Source organism: Octopus sinensis, linkage group LG18 (genome assembly GCF_006345805.1).
Source record: "Octopus sinensis linkage group LG18, ASM634580v1, whole genome shotgun sequence".
In the NCBI taxonomy this organism is placed as follows: Eukaryota; Metazoa; Mollusca; class Cephalopoda; order Octopoda; family Octopodidae; genus Octopus; species Octopus sinensis.
The window spans coordinates 6,603,892-6,618,891 of record NC_043014.1 but is presented as its reverse complement, the minus strand read 5'-3'; the positions used below and the strand labels follow the sequence as shown (position 1 = coordinate 6,618,891).

General features: G+C 42.2%; 1 protein-coding gene across 1 annotated transcript in view; it reads right to left on the bottom strand.

Annotated features, from left to right (window-relative positions):
* Positions 1-3,354: 3,354 nt before the first annotated feature.
* The window catches only part of LOC115221792 (transmembrane protein 208), a 19,581-nt gene continuing 7,935 nt past the window's right edge, over positions 3,355-15,000 (bottom strand). Inside the window, exons 3-6 of the mRNA XM_029792022.2 lie at positions 14,002-14,061; positions 11,133-11,269; positions 8,128-8,212; positions 3,355-3,635 (exon numbers count right to left, since the gene is read on the bottom strand). Of these exons, the coding sequence (XP_029647882.1) occupies positions 3,513-3,635; positions 8,128-8,212; positions 11,133-11,269; positions 14,002-14,061 (405 nt within the window). The 3' untranslated portion in view covers positions 3,355-3,512. The remainder of the gene's footprint in view (positions 3,636-8,127; positions 8,213-11,132; positions 11,270-14,001; positions 14,062-15,000) is intronic.

Sequence of the window (15,000 nt, the reverse complement as noted above, 5' to 3'; positions counted from 1 at the left end):
GATCCAACCACTGCAACACCTATGAAAGATGTGTGTGAACTGAAAGAAGGGTCAATGTTGAAAAAACTTCATTTGGCCACAGGCACAAAGACACAAACACGCAGATATATGTAAAATCATGCCAAAACTTACCTCCCTTGTGCCAGTGACACATAAAAAGCACTGAGTCTACCCTGCAGAGTGGTTGATGTTAGGAAGGGCATCCATCTGTAAAATCCATGTCAAAAGAGACACAGGGTAGTTTTTCTACCTGGCCACTTCCTATCAACTGTCCTACCCATGCATGCATCGAAGATGGACGTTAAACGATGATGATGATGATGATATGAGAGACTTCTTTCAGTTCCCAGCTACGAAATCTACTTGCAAGGTTTTGGTCTGCCTGAGGCTAAGGCTATGGCAGAAGACATTTGTCCAAGGTGTCATCCAGTGGGATTGAACCCAGAACCATTTGGCTGGGAAGCAATGCTAGGGGGACAAACACACACACATACATATATATATATATATATATATATAATATATATATATATATAATATATATATATATATATATATAATAACTAAAAAACTAATCCATTCCTGTTGCTTTTTTCTCGTTTATAATCACCCCACATTATTGTATGGTTAATACCATATAGTTTTCTGATGCATCTAAGTTAAGTACCGCATTCAAGTGAATTCATTAGAACTGACTTGAATCTTAATTGCTTTTACTGTATATATATATATATATATACATATATACGACAGGCTTCTTTCAGTTTCCGTCTACCAAATCCACTCACACGGTATTGGTCGGCCCGGGGCTATAGCAGAAGACACTTGCCCAAGATGCCACGCAGTGGGACTGAACCCGGAACCATGTGGCTGGTTAGCAAGCTACTTACCACACAGCCACTCCTGCGCCTATGTATATATATGTATATATATTTGTATAGATATACGATGGGCTTCTTTCAGTTTACATCTACCAAATCCACTCACAAGGCATTGGTCGGCCCGGGGCTATAGCAGAAGACACTTGCCCAAGATGCCACACAGTGGGACTGAACCCGGAACCATGTGGTTGGTTAGCAAGCTACTTACCACACAGCCACTCCTGCGCCTAGTTGATAAAGCTGGAGCATCATCCCCTAATGTAGCAACCGTGTCAGTATGAATAACCTTGGGGGCAAGGGAAGTCTTCTTTGAACAGTCAGGTGTCAGTTGTTTACCTGGAAAGAAACAACGCAGTTATTAATAAGAAGAGCTGAAATTAACACAGTTCTAGCTTCACAGGTAACTCTTTCTGATATTGGCACAAGGCCAGCAATTTTGAAAGCAGAGGAAAGTTGATTGCATTGACCCCAGTATATGACTGGTACTTATTCTATCATCCCCGAAAAGACGACAGGTAAAAGTTGGCCTCAGCAGGATTTGTCAACACGCTCCATGACAAACATTTCTCTCTTTACGCTTGCAGGTATGAATGTGTAGTACGAGACCTCTGGAAGTGTGCTGTGCGTGAGAAGACCCGGCAGGACAAGTGAGTCCATAACCCGTGGCCTTCTACATGGGATGGAGCCAGCCTACGTATGCATACCTTCCCTTCTTGGGACACAAAACTCTACTTGTGAAGACGTGTTGAGGCAAGTGAGGATCAGAATCGAAATCGATCAATGGAAATTGCGGATGTGTTACCAGTGCCGGTGGCATGTAAGAGAACTTTCCGTTTCGTGACCGTTGCCAGCGCCGCCCCGTTTCGTGTCCGTTGCCAGCCTCGCCTGGCCCTCGTGCCGGTGGCACATAAAAAGCACCATCCGTTCGTGGCCGTTTGCCAGCTCTGTCTGGCACCAGTGAGGGTGGCACGTAAAAAGCACCCACTACACTCACAGAGTGGTTGGCGTTAGGAAGGGCATCCAGCCGTAGAAACACTGCCAGATTTGACTGGGCCTGATGAAGCCTTCTGGCTTCACAGACCCCAGTAGAACCGTCCAACCCATGCTAGCATGGAAAACGGACGCTAAACGATGATGATGATGATGATGATGATATATATGATGATGGCAATCCCTCAAGGTCGAGGATGATGGTCTTCGTGCAAATTTACTGGTGAGTCCGTAGGTGACCAATAAGACCAATTCTTGCTTGAAAAGATCGGTCGCAGTGCGGACATCTAGTGCCGGAAGGGAGAGTCGCACGTGGTTGTTGTTGGCGCTCCTTCCGTCGTCGTCTTTTCTCCTCCAGCTCTGCAGACCTTTTCGACTCGAAAGTCGCCGTTCCTTCATGGATGGTGGTTTTCCAGAGTGGTCTGTTTTTTGCATGTGGTTAGAATGACTGACGAACGACTTTCCAAACAGATCTTCTACTCCCAACTCAAAGACGCCAAGCGTATAAAAGGAGGCCAGAAGAAACGCTACAAGGACTCCCTGAAAACGAACCTCAAAAAGTGTGACATCGACTTCACTAACTGGGAGGAAACGGCAAAAATACATATATATATATATATATATAATTCAGGGTGAATACTTGATAATTGTAAGCACCTGTTGTACACGACTATGAGGATTTGCATCCCCAACGTAAATCGTCTTTTTCCCAAACTTATAATGTAATACATGTCCTTGGTGTGGTAATTGTGCACGGCTGAGGAAGGCTATTGACATACATATTATATCAATTATGCATTGATATAAACTGTCTAATAAAATCCAGAAACATATGTACTGCTAAATCCTTTGCATCATGTTTTTCTTTTGATAAATATATATATATATATAAATATATATATAAATAAATATAGGGATGGTATTATAAAAATACCATCACAAGTGGTAAGCGAATTATTAGCCGTACAGGCAAATTAATAAAATATATACATACAATATTAGATATGTACATACATACACAAGGGTGTTGATTCACTAGCCTCTGCACGCATTTTTTTTCTCTCCTTGTTTCTTTCTGTGCTTCTTTTCTGTGTATCTTTCTGTTGAAGAGCGTAGGCTCGAAACGTTAAAGACTTGTTTTATTTATATTCCTGAGCGCCATACTAATACAATTGTTTGTTTGTATTCCACCTGCCTCCATCTTTTGTTTATTTTCATAAAGCTTCCTGTTACTATGTGAGTACCTATATCGCTAATGATAGAAGTCAAAAAATACTTCTGTACCACCGAATAGTCACAAATCCATTACAGACAAGATAGGAAAAAAAAAAATACATAGATATATATACTCACACCGTCTCTGATGAAGAGATATAATTAATAAATATCCTAGAAACAGCTGTAAAGACCTTCTATCTATAAATGCTATAATATCTACACAGCTTTGGTTTTTTATCTTATTACGCAAAAAAATTCTTATATATATATATATAAACTTATTTATTTATTTCAATATAATTCAGACTTGTGTATGGTTGTGAGCATGTATTTCTGAAGGTGTGTGTGTGTGTGTGTATATATATGTGTATACATGTGCGTGAATGTGTGTGCATATAAGGAAATATATGTCCATCACTGCTGTCAATGCCTTCGCATTCTGCGTTCCATTTTCCGAATTTTTTTCTCATTCTCTTCAGGAGCAGGAGCAAAGAACCAAGGGGCCAGAATGTTAACCCATAACAAATAGAACGCTCGGCCAGGAACCTGGATAAATAGAAAGAAAACGAAAGAAATTAAAGATTCCATGCAGCATTCAAGATGCAAGAATATCCTTTCTACTATAGGCACAAGGCCTGGAATTTGAGGGGAGGGGGACAAGTCGATTACATCGACCCCAGTGTTTCACTGGTATTTAATTTATCAACCCAGAAAGGATGAAAGGCAAAATCAACCTCGGCGGAATTTGAACCCAGAATGTGAAGACTAATGAAATGTCGCTAAGTATTTCACCTGACGTGCTAACGGTTCTAGTAGTAGTAGTAGTAATCATCATCATCATCGTTTAGCATCCGCTTTCCATGCTAGCATGGGTTGGACGGTTCAACTGGGGTCTGGGAAGCCAGAAGGCTGCACCAGGCCCAGTCTGATCTGGCAATGTTTCTACGGCTGGATGCCCTTCCTAACGCCAATAATAATAATCATGCCATTCCGATCGTGGCCGTTGCCAGCCTCACCTGGCACCTGTGCCAGCGGCATGTAAAAAGCACCCACTACACTCATGGAGTGGTTGGCGTTAGGAAGGGCATCCAGCTGTAGAAACATTGCCAGATCAGACTGGAGCCTGGTGCAGCCTTCTGGCTTCCCAGACCCCAGTTGAACCGTCCAACCCATGCTAGCATGGAAAGTGGACGCTAAACAATGATGATGATGATGATGAATGCAGAGACTCCCTTTAGTAATGACTGACCATGGGATTGAACCTAGGAAATTACCCTCCGAGGCACAAGTCCGGGAAAGGTTGTTTATGGAAGACCAGCAGTCGCCCATGGATACTAGCCTTTCTTCTCCATGCCATTATATGTACATAGGGTACAGGCATAAAGAATCCCTTTGGTCATGAATGACCATGGGATTGCACCTAGGAAGTTACCCTCCCAGGCACAAATCTAGGCAAGGTTGTTTATGGAAGACCAGCAGTCGTCCATGCATACCGGCATCCCCTCTCCACGCCACTGATGTTATCCAAGAGAAAGGCAAAGGGGCTGATACAGCTTGGCACCAGTGACATCGCAACTCATTTCTACAGCTGAGTGAACTGGAGCAACATAAAATAAAGGGTCTTGCTCAAGAACACAACACTCAGCCCAGTCCGGGATTCAAACTCACAACCTCACGATCATAAGCTCGATGCTCTAACCACTGAGCCATGCGCCTTCACTAATAATAATAATAATAATAATAATAATAATAATAATAATATAATAATAATAATAATAATAATAATAACAACAATACTACTAATAATAATGGTTTCAAATTTTGCCTCAAGGGCAGCAGTTTTGATGGTGGGGATGTGTTAATTACATCGACCCTGAAAGGATGAAAGGCAAAGTGAATTTGAACCCAGAATGTGAAGACAGATGAAATGTCGCTAAGTATTTCACCTGACATACTAACGATTCTGTCAGCTCACTGCCTTAGAATGCAAGAATATCAAAAACCATAGGTGTAGGTGTGGTCTAAGGTTCAGTGCCAGTGGATGGCACCTTGGGCAAGTGTCTTCTACTTTTGTCCCAAGGCAATTAAGGCCTTGTGAATGGATTTGGTAGATGCAAACTGGAAAAGCCCATTTTATGCCATTTTCTATGGTGCCACATAAAAAGGCCTATGCCAGTGTCATGTAAAGGTGTTCATGCTGGTGTCATGTAAAAGTGCCATTGATAGTGGCACATAAAAGTGCCAGGGCGACATAGAAGCACCCATGTCAATGCCCTGTAAAAAAGCACCCTGTACACTGTGAAGTGGCTGGCATTAGGAAGGACATCGAGCTGTAGAAAACGTGTCAAAACAGACATGGAATGTGGGCAGCTTTTCAATTGGTCAGCTCCTGTCAAACCATCCAACCCATGCCAGCATGGAAAAACAGATGTTAAATGATGATGATATGTAAATGTGTTTGTGTGTGTGTGTGTGTACTCCCTTGTCTTGACATCATGTGATGGTTGCAAATGAGCAAGATCGACCACACAGGCAAGGTTGCAGAATGACTGCCACTGTCATACAATCAGTGGATGGAAGCACTCCGTCAGTTACGACGATGAGGGTTCCGGTTGATCCGAATCAATGGAACAGCCTGCTCGTGAAATTAACGTGTAAGTGGCTGAGCACTCCACAGACACGTGTACCCTTAACGTAGTTCACGGGGATATTCAGCGTGACACAGAGAGTGACAAGGCCGGCCCTTTGAAATACAGGTACAACAGAAACAGGAAGTAAGAGTGAGAGAAAGTTGTGGTGAAAGAGTACAGCAAGGATCACCACCACCTCCTGCCGGAGCCTCGTGGAGCTTTTTAGGGGTTTTTGTTAAGTAAACACTCCCAACGCTCGGTCAGGGAATCGAAACCGCAATCCTATGACCGCGAGTCCGCTGCCCTAACCACTGGGCCATTGCGCCTCCCAAACAATCAGTATCTACAAGCGACAGACACAGGATTAATATTGAGAGGTAACATTAATTCTTACTTAATTCTTTACTCTCTTTACTCTTTTACTTGTTTCAGTCATTTGACTGCGGCCATGCTGGAGCACTGCCTTTAGTCGAGCAACTCGACCCCGGGACTTATTCGTTTTGTAAGTCCAGTACTTATTCTATCGGTATCTTTTGCCGAACTGCTAAGTGACGGGAACGTAAACACACCAGCAGCGGTTGTCAAGCAATGCTAGGGAAACAAACACAGACTCACAAACACACACATACATATATATATATATACATATATACGACAGGCTTCTTTCAGTTTCTGTCTACCAAATCCACTCACAAGGCATTGGTCGACCCGGGGCTATAGCAGAAGACACTTGCCCAAGATGCCACGCAGTGGGACTGAACCCGGAACCATGTGGTTGGTTAGCAAGCTACTTACCACACAGCCACTCCTGCGCCTTGTGAATGTTCTGCTAGAACAAACTATACTGCGGTTGACACCACGAGAGAAACTCCTACATAAGCTTCCGGTGCAAAATGCATGCTTATTTATATCGTTAGTGGGGAGATAAACCCCTACCAACTATAGCGCTATGACCACCAGACAACGTGAGTTCAATCTTCCTTGGTCACATCAGTGATGAAAGCTTGACTGCTAGAGATAGCAGCCACTCACCTTCCTGCAAGCAATGTATAGAAAATCAGTGTCTTAGCATTCAGATTCCTCTGTCAAATGAAATCCTTATTTTACCCTTTGTTTTGTATTAACCATAGATTGTCTTATATTGGGTTGTCCGGAAAGTTCGTGCTGATTTATAGTAGCTTACCTTTTGACTTATTTTAGAACATGCTACACCAGACTGATGATGAGCAAAAACTCAGAAACTAGTCTCTGTGTGCATGCTAAGTTGGATGGGGGTGCTTGTCTCCCCTTTGTAAACATAAGGACACAGAAAATGTGTCAAGGCCGGCAGGAAGCGTTGATGCTTCCTAGGGCTAAATAGCGGTGGTGTGATTCCCTCCATGGGACTGTCACGTTAAGCTGACAGTATACAACTGCTCTATTGTTCAATCTTATATCTCTCTGAGACATTTAGAAATTTAATATTTCTATTTTATATATATATACAGGAGTGGCTGTGTGGTAAGTAGCTTGTTTACCAACCACATGGTTCTGGGTTCAGTCCCACTGCGTGGCACCTTGGGCAAGTGTCTTCTACTATAGCTTCGGGCCGACCAAAGCCTTGTGAGTGGATTTGGTAGACGGAAACTGAAAGAAGCCTGTCGTATATATGTATATATATATATGTATATATATATATGTATGTGTGTGTGTCTGTGTTTGTCCCCCTAGCATTGCTTGACAACCGATGCTGGTGTGTTTATGTCCCCGTCACTTGGCGGTAGGGCAAAGGGGACCAATAGAATAAGTACTGGGCTCACAAAGAATAAGTCCCGGGGTCGAGTTACTCGATTAAAGGCGGTGCTCCAGCATGGCCGCAGTCAAAATGACTGAAACAAGTAAAAAATATATATATATATATAATATATATATATATATTATATATATATATATATACACACACACACATAAGGATGAGCATATTAAAAGGGGTCTGTAGGAAAACCCATTTAAATAAAAGAGTTAGGGACCACTAGACTAACATTAAATGTTAGGCGTTAGAGGCTGGACTTGACTGGGTTTAAACATAGGACAAGCAGAATATTTGGGCCACATGTGGCCAGTTTCAATGCTAGAAGGTTAAAGAAGTTTTGTCTGACCCAAGCAAGCAAGGCAAAGCAGGTGATAAGATGATGAGGGTGATGTAATGCATCTCTTCTTCGTCTTCACCACCACCACCACCACCACCACAACCATCATCATCATCATTTAGTGTACACTTTTCCATGCTTGCATGGGTCAGACAAAACTTGTTGAAGCAGAAACTGGGTGAGCCTGAGGGTGTAACTAGAAGCCGTTGTGCCCAGATAAAAAATGAGAAAGAAACGTTAAGTGTGGAAACAGAAGGGGATAAGAGATGACCAACTCACCACTAGCCATAAAATCCAAAAGTAATTTGAAATTAAACTCAGGATCTGTACGATGCAGGTCATTAGAATCAAGTCTTTACTGTGTCTACAAAGAAGAAAAAAACAAAAATATCTAGATTAGTATGACGAGTGAATTCTGTATAATACAGGAGGAAGTGGATGAATAAGATAAGATGGGGATGAAGAGGAAAATTAGGAGAGGTAGACCCAGGAAAACCTGGGACGAGGTGGTGAAGCATGACCTTCGAACATTAGGCCTCACCGAGGCAATGAATAGTGACGGAGACTTTTGGAAATATGCTGTGCGTGAGAAGACCCGGCAGGACAAGTGAGTCCATAACCCGTGGCCTCTGTCAGGGATGTAGCCAGCCCACTTATGCATACCTTTCCTTCTTTGGACACAAAACTCTGCTAGCGAAGACCTGTTGAGGCAAGTGAAATTGAAATTGAATTCGAAATCGAACCACATCCGACGACTGGCACCCATGCCAACCTCTCTTCATTGGACACTAAACTCTGCTTACGAAGACCTGTTGGGGCAAGTGAAATCGAAATTGAGCCAAATCCTATGACTGGCACCCGGCTGTTGCCAATGCCACTGGACTGACTCCTGTGCAGTTGGCAAGTAAAGGAACACCGTTTCGACCCTGTGCTTGAGGAGACCTATTGAGTGAAGTACATCAACATCAAAAATCAATGGAAATTGTAGTTGTGATCCCTGTGCCGGTGGCACGTAAAAAGCACCATCCGAACGTGGCCGATGCCAGCGCCGCCTTGACTGGCTTCCGTGCCGGTGGAGGTATAAGGAAAAATAATCATCAGAATTTTCTATTTGCTGAGATTTAAGGCCTGAATGGCCATGAAATCAGTAGTATGTTTGTTATGTATTTAAAAAAGTTTATAAGTGTGTGTGTGTGTCCGTGTCCTTTTTCTTTTTTCATTTAATGTCCATTTTCAATGCCGGACAGTTCAGTAGGAACCAAAGAGTCAGAGGACTACCTTGAGCTCCAGTGTCTGCTTTGGCATGCTTTCTACAGTTGGATGCCCTTCCTGACATCCACCACATTACAGATTGTATTGAGTGCTTTTTATGTGGCACCTGCACTAGTGAGGTCGCCTAGTAGCTGGCAGGACAATACCCACCTCAACTGAGATGGGGGAGTCGTAATGAGAGAGGTTGCTTTATGCTAGATGAAGAGATGGTGACTAAGGTATTATTATTATTATTATTATTACTGAAAGCAAGGTGACAAGCTAGCAGAATTGTTAATATATTAGTCAAAATAATTAGCAGCACTTGCGGCTTTTCATTCCAAGTTCAAATTCTACCTTTCATCCTTCCAGGGTTGATAAAATAAGTACAAAATTGAACACTGGGGTTGATATAATCGATGTCCCTTCTCCTCAAAATTTCTGGCCTTTTGACAAAATTAAAAGGAATTACCATTATATTATTATTAAGCCAGCAAGCAGGCAGCATCGTTAGCGAGATGCATCGTTAGCATTTTGTCTGCAATTACATTCACAGTTTATATTCTGTAATTATTGACTTAGCTTTTCCTCTTTTTCGAGTCTCTGAAATAGGCACCAGTTGAGCACTGGTATTGATGTTAAGTTAAGTTAAGTTAAGTTAATTTTTTGGCTCAAAAAGCAAAAAGCAAAGCCATGTAGGGGGACATGGAGTTATGTACAGGGTGGTGTTCATACAAAGAGTTCAGGCCACTTGTGGTCAAGGGAGACTTTGAACCGAGCGGTCGTCGGCATCTTCACCATCTCGTCCGGCAGCTTATTCCACAGATCCGCAACCCAGATGGAGAAAGCCCCTCTCCTTCGATTGAGATGAAATCGTCGCAGATAGAGCTTTTCAGAGTGACCCCGCAGCCGACGTTCTGGAGCAGGAGTGAAGAACAGCTCTTTCGAGAGGTTACACTTTCCGCTTATGATGTTGTGAGCAAGAATGATGTGATTGGCCAACCACCTCTGTAAAGAATGAGCTGTATTCTACAGGAGTCCCTTATTCAAGGACATGTATCCAAACAGGAGCATGAGAGAGAGAGAGAGAGAGCGAAAAGGGTGATATGGAAACAGAGAGAAAAAGAAGAATGCGAGTAGCAGTGGAAGGAGGAGGAGGAGAATGAAGAAGAAAGCTAAAGAAGGTGCAGGTGTGGCTGTGTGGTAAGTAGCTTGCTTACCAACCACATGGTTCTGGGTTCAGTCCCACTGCATGGTACCTTGGGCAAGTGTCTTCTGCTATAGCCTCGGGCTGACCAAAGCCTTGTGAGTGGATTTGGTAGACGGAAACTGAAAGAAGCCTGTCGTATATATATATACGTGTGTGTATGTGTGTGTGTGAGTGTTTGTCCCCCCAACATCGCTTGACAACCGATACTGGTGTGTTTACGTCCCTGTAACTTAGCGGTTCGGCAAAAGAGATTGATAGCTTACAAAGAATAAGTCCTGGGGTCGATTTCTTCGACTAAAGGCAGTGCTCCAGCATGGCCGCAGTCAAATGACTGAAACAAGTAAAAGAGTAAGAAGACAAAGAAGTGAAAGAGGAAAAAGGAGGAGGGGAAGGAGAAGAAGGGGTAACAGGAGGAGGAGAGGTGGGAGAGGGAGGAGGTGAAGAAGAAAAAGAGAACTACAACAAAGTAGAGAGTGGCTGTGTGCTTGTGTGTGTGTGGTGTGTGTGTGTGTGCGTGCATGCGTGTGTGTGTATGTGTGTATGTGCTTGTGTGTGTGTGTTTGCATGCGTGTTTGTATTTGTGTGTGTGTGTGTGTGTGTTTGTATTTGTGTGTGTGTGTGTGTGTGTTTGTGTGTGTGTGTGTATGAGTGTGTTTGTGCATGCTTGTGTGTTTGAGTGTGCGTGTGTGTGTGTGAAAGAGATACAGAGAAGCTATAACATGCAGGATTCTTGAAGAGGTGAAGAAATACGGATGAAAGAATAAACGGTATGAAAAAAGAAAAGAAAAAAGGAAAAAGAAATTCGTAAGCCAAGGTCCCTTACTCAGCCATGCCACTTTCCATGTTGAGATCAATTCCTGCGTCTAAAAGCTGGTTGGTGTCACCGTAAGAGGCGTTTGCCATGTTCGTCATGAACTTATAGCTTCCAAAATAAGCTAAGCAGGCCAGACTAGTCAATAACTGAAGGAGAAGGAGAAAAGAAAGAAGAAAATCATTCACAAGCAAATAGTTCAGTGTTTTAGCAGATCATCATCATCACCATCACCATCATCAACTAACCCTTTCGTTACTGTATTAATTTTGAGATGCTCTGTGTTTCTTTCAATTAATTTTAAATATAACAAAGAATTTAGTAAAATAACTTCGTTATCATTCAGCTAGTGTTAGGAACATAAATTGTGACTAAGGTTTGGTGGAAGATTTTAATTCAAAACTTATGAAAACAAGACATTTGTACTCAGAGCCAGAAGCGGTTTCAGCCAGGCTGGTATCAAAAGGGTTAAGAATTGTTTCTCTATTAAATATATTTTAACCCTTTTGTTGCCATATTTCTGTTGAGATGCTCCGTGTTTCTTTCAATTAATTTTAAATATAACAAAGAATTTAGTAAAATAAATTAGTTATCATTAAGCTAGTGTTAGGAACATAAATTGTGACTAAGGTTTGGTGGAAGATTTTAATTCAGAACTTTTGGAAACAAGACATTTGTACTACAGAGCCAGAACCGGTTTCAGCCAGGTTGGTATCGAAAGGGTTAAGAATTGTTTCTCTATTATATATATTTTAACCCTTTTGTTACCATATTTCTGTTGAGATGCTCTGTGTTTCTTTCAATTACTTTAAATACCAAGCAAAGATTTTAGTAAAATAACTTCGTTATCATTAAGCTAGTGTTAGGAACATAAATTGTGACTAAGGTTTGGTGGAAGATTTTAATCCAGAACTTTTGAAAGTAAGACATTTGTACTACAGAGCCAGAGGTGGTTTCAGCCAGGTTGGTATCAAAAGGATTAAGAATTGTTTCTCTATTATATATTTTAACCCATTTGTTACCATATTTCTGTTGAGATGCTCTGTGTTTCTTTCAATTAATTTTAAATATAACAAAGAATTTAGTAAAATAACTTAGTTATCATTAAGCTAGTGTTAGGAACATGAATTGTGACTAAGGTTTGGTGGAAGATTTTAATTGCGATCTTGCAATGGTATTTGTAGACTTTTCTAAAGCGTTCGATTCTGTAGATAGGTACAAGATGTTTGAAATCCTTAAGCTCTATGGGATACCAGACAAAATCATTTCTGCCATCAAGGTCCTCTACACAGATACGTCTTCAACCATCTTAACCCCTGATGGAGAAACATCATCTTTCTCGATCGAGGCCGGAATACTGCAGGGAGACACACTCGCCCCATTTCTTTTCATCATTGTTGTTGATTATGTGCTACGTATGTCAGTTGATACCATCTCTGGCAAGGGCTTTGAAATAAAACCAAGAAGAAGTTCCAGACACCCAGCTGAGTACTTGACAGACACTGACTTTACTGACGACATCGCTCTTATCAGTGATTCTCTCTCCAATGCCCAGTCTCTTTTACAATCTCTTTTACAATCTCTTTTACAATCTCTTGAACAAGCCTCAAATTGTGTAGGTCTTTACCTCAATGAGGCCAAAACTGAATACATAAACAAGTGCCTGTCCAACAGTGATTGCATCATCCATACTCTCAACAGTGCGCCTTTAAATATGGTTTCTGATTACAAATATCTTGGGTCATACATATCATCATCTGGAAAAGACTTTCTAACTAGAAAGGGTATGGCCTGGTCAGCCTGTAATGACATGCATAAGATCTGGTCATCAAATCTAAGTAGAGACTTCAAACTTGAAATTTTCAAAGCCACAGTCGAACCAATCCTACTATATGGCTCAGAAACCTGGACGTTATCAAAGAAGCTTGAGAGGCGGTTGGATGGAACCTACACTCGCCTCCTTATGAGAGCTCAAAATCTCTCGTGGAGGCGCCATCCAACTAAAATGCAAATATATGGGAAACTACCACCTGTGTCATCTCTTGTGAAAGGTAGAAGAGTCCAGTTTGCTGGACATTGTTGTAGAGCTGAAAAAGAAGTAATTTCTACTCTTCTCCTCTGGAAGCCATCTACTCGCAACACCAGAGGACGCACACTCTCCTACCCTGATGTAATCTCCAGGGATACAGGCATCCAGCAACAGGACCTCCGTAATGCTATGATGGACCGTGAAGTCTGGCGCAACATGGTAAATTCCATTGTCTCGACCACGGTCGAACAATGATGATGATGATGATCATTAAGCTAGTGTTAGGAACATAATTGTGGTTAAGGATTAGTGGAGACCCATTATGCATTTACAGAAGATGACACCCTGGGTACAGCGCTCTGGGGTTGAAACCAGCAATAAGCAATTGGAAGCAAACTTCTTAATTCCACAGACATTAATGTAGCAGACATAGCATAACTGACCTGATATTACCTCTGCATCTGTGGTATTTTTTTTTCCTGTCTAGTTTCAGCTCAGAGCCGTGGCCATGCTGATGCACCGCCGTTTTGTGCTACACTGTTATTACTAAGAGCCTCCTCCAATATGTGGCACTTGGTGAAGAATGGAGTTTGATATAGCTACCCTCATTTGCACCTCTCGCCATGAGGTAGGTTCATCTGGGACTCTTGACAGGAAGATGTCCAGCTTTGATTTAAAAACCGCTACATCTACTTTGTGCAAGTTCCTCAGACTCTTTGGGAGAATATTAAAAAGCAGTGGGCCCTTGAAACCCAGTATATTCGCAAACAGAAGATAAAAATTAGACTGGTCGAGAGCAGATAATGTGTTAAAAAGAGGCAAGGGCAACCAAACAATAGCAAAAATACTTACAAATGGAAGGAATGTGTAACTCTCCCAGAAAAACAAGTACTGTACAACCATGTAGAATACCTGAAATATAGACAAAGAATGGTGAGGAGCAGAAATGTAATACAGATTTAATACTAAAGTGATAGCATGTCGTCAAATTAAATGTGACAGTCCCATAAAAGGGAAGAATGCTACTGTTATTTAGCCCTGGGAAACACCGTTTCCTGTTGAATAATATATATATATATATATATATGTTAGTTAGTTAATTTTTTGGCTCAAAAAGCAAAAAGCAAGGCCATGTAGGGGGACATGGAGTTATGTATAGGGTGGTGTTCATGCAAAGAGTTCAGGCCACTTGAGGTCAACGGAAACTTTGAACCGAGCGGGCGTTGGCATCTTCACTATCTTGTCTGGCAGTTTATTCCACGGATCCGCAACCTGGACGGAGAAAGCCCCTCTCCTTCGATTGAGATGAAATCGTCACAGATAGAGCTTTTCGGAGTGACCCTGCAGCCGACGCTCTGGAGCAGGAGTGAAGAACAGCTCTTTCGAGAGGTTACACTTTCCGCTTATGATGTTGTGAGCAAGAACGAGATCTCCACGGCGTCGGCGTTTTTTTCTCTCTCTCTCTCTCTCTATATATATATATATATATATACATATATACATATATATATATCACCTTGACCGACCAGTCCGTCAGGCGTCCATTTGACACTGCTGGTCACAGCACACTGTCCACTCCTCTCTGGATCGCGCCTTTCTCATTCACGTGATCCCAATCGTCGTCCTGAAACTCCACCGTCGTGGAGGCCTTTCAGGTGGTCGTTTCCGCTTGCGCGGGTACCACTCGACAACTGCGCGGGTTCACCGATTATCGGTGAGCCGGGCAATGTGTCCAGCCCATCTAAACTTGCTGCGTGTATACTCTGCGATGACATCCCTCACGCCGTTTCGCTGACGACATTGTAATCATCGCTGAAACCATGGATCAGCTTCAGACCATGCTGACGGAGC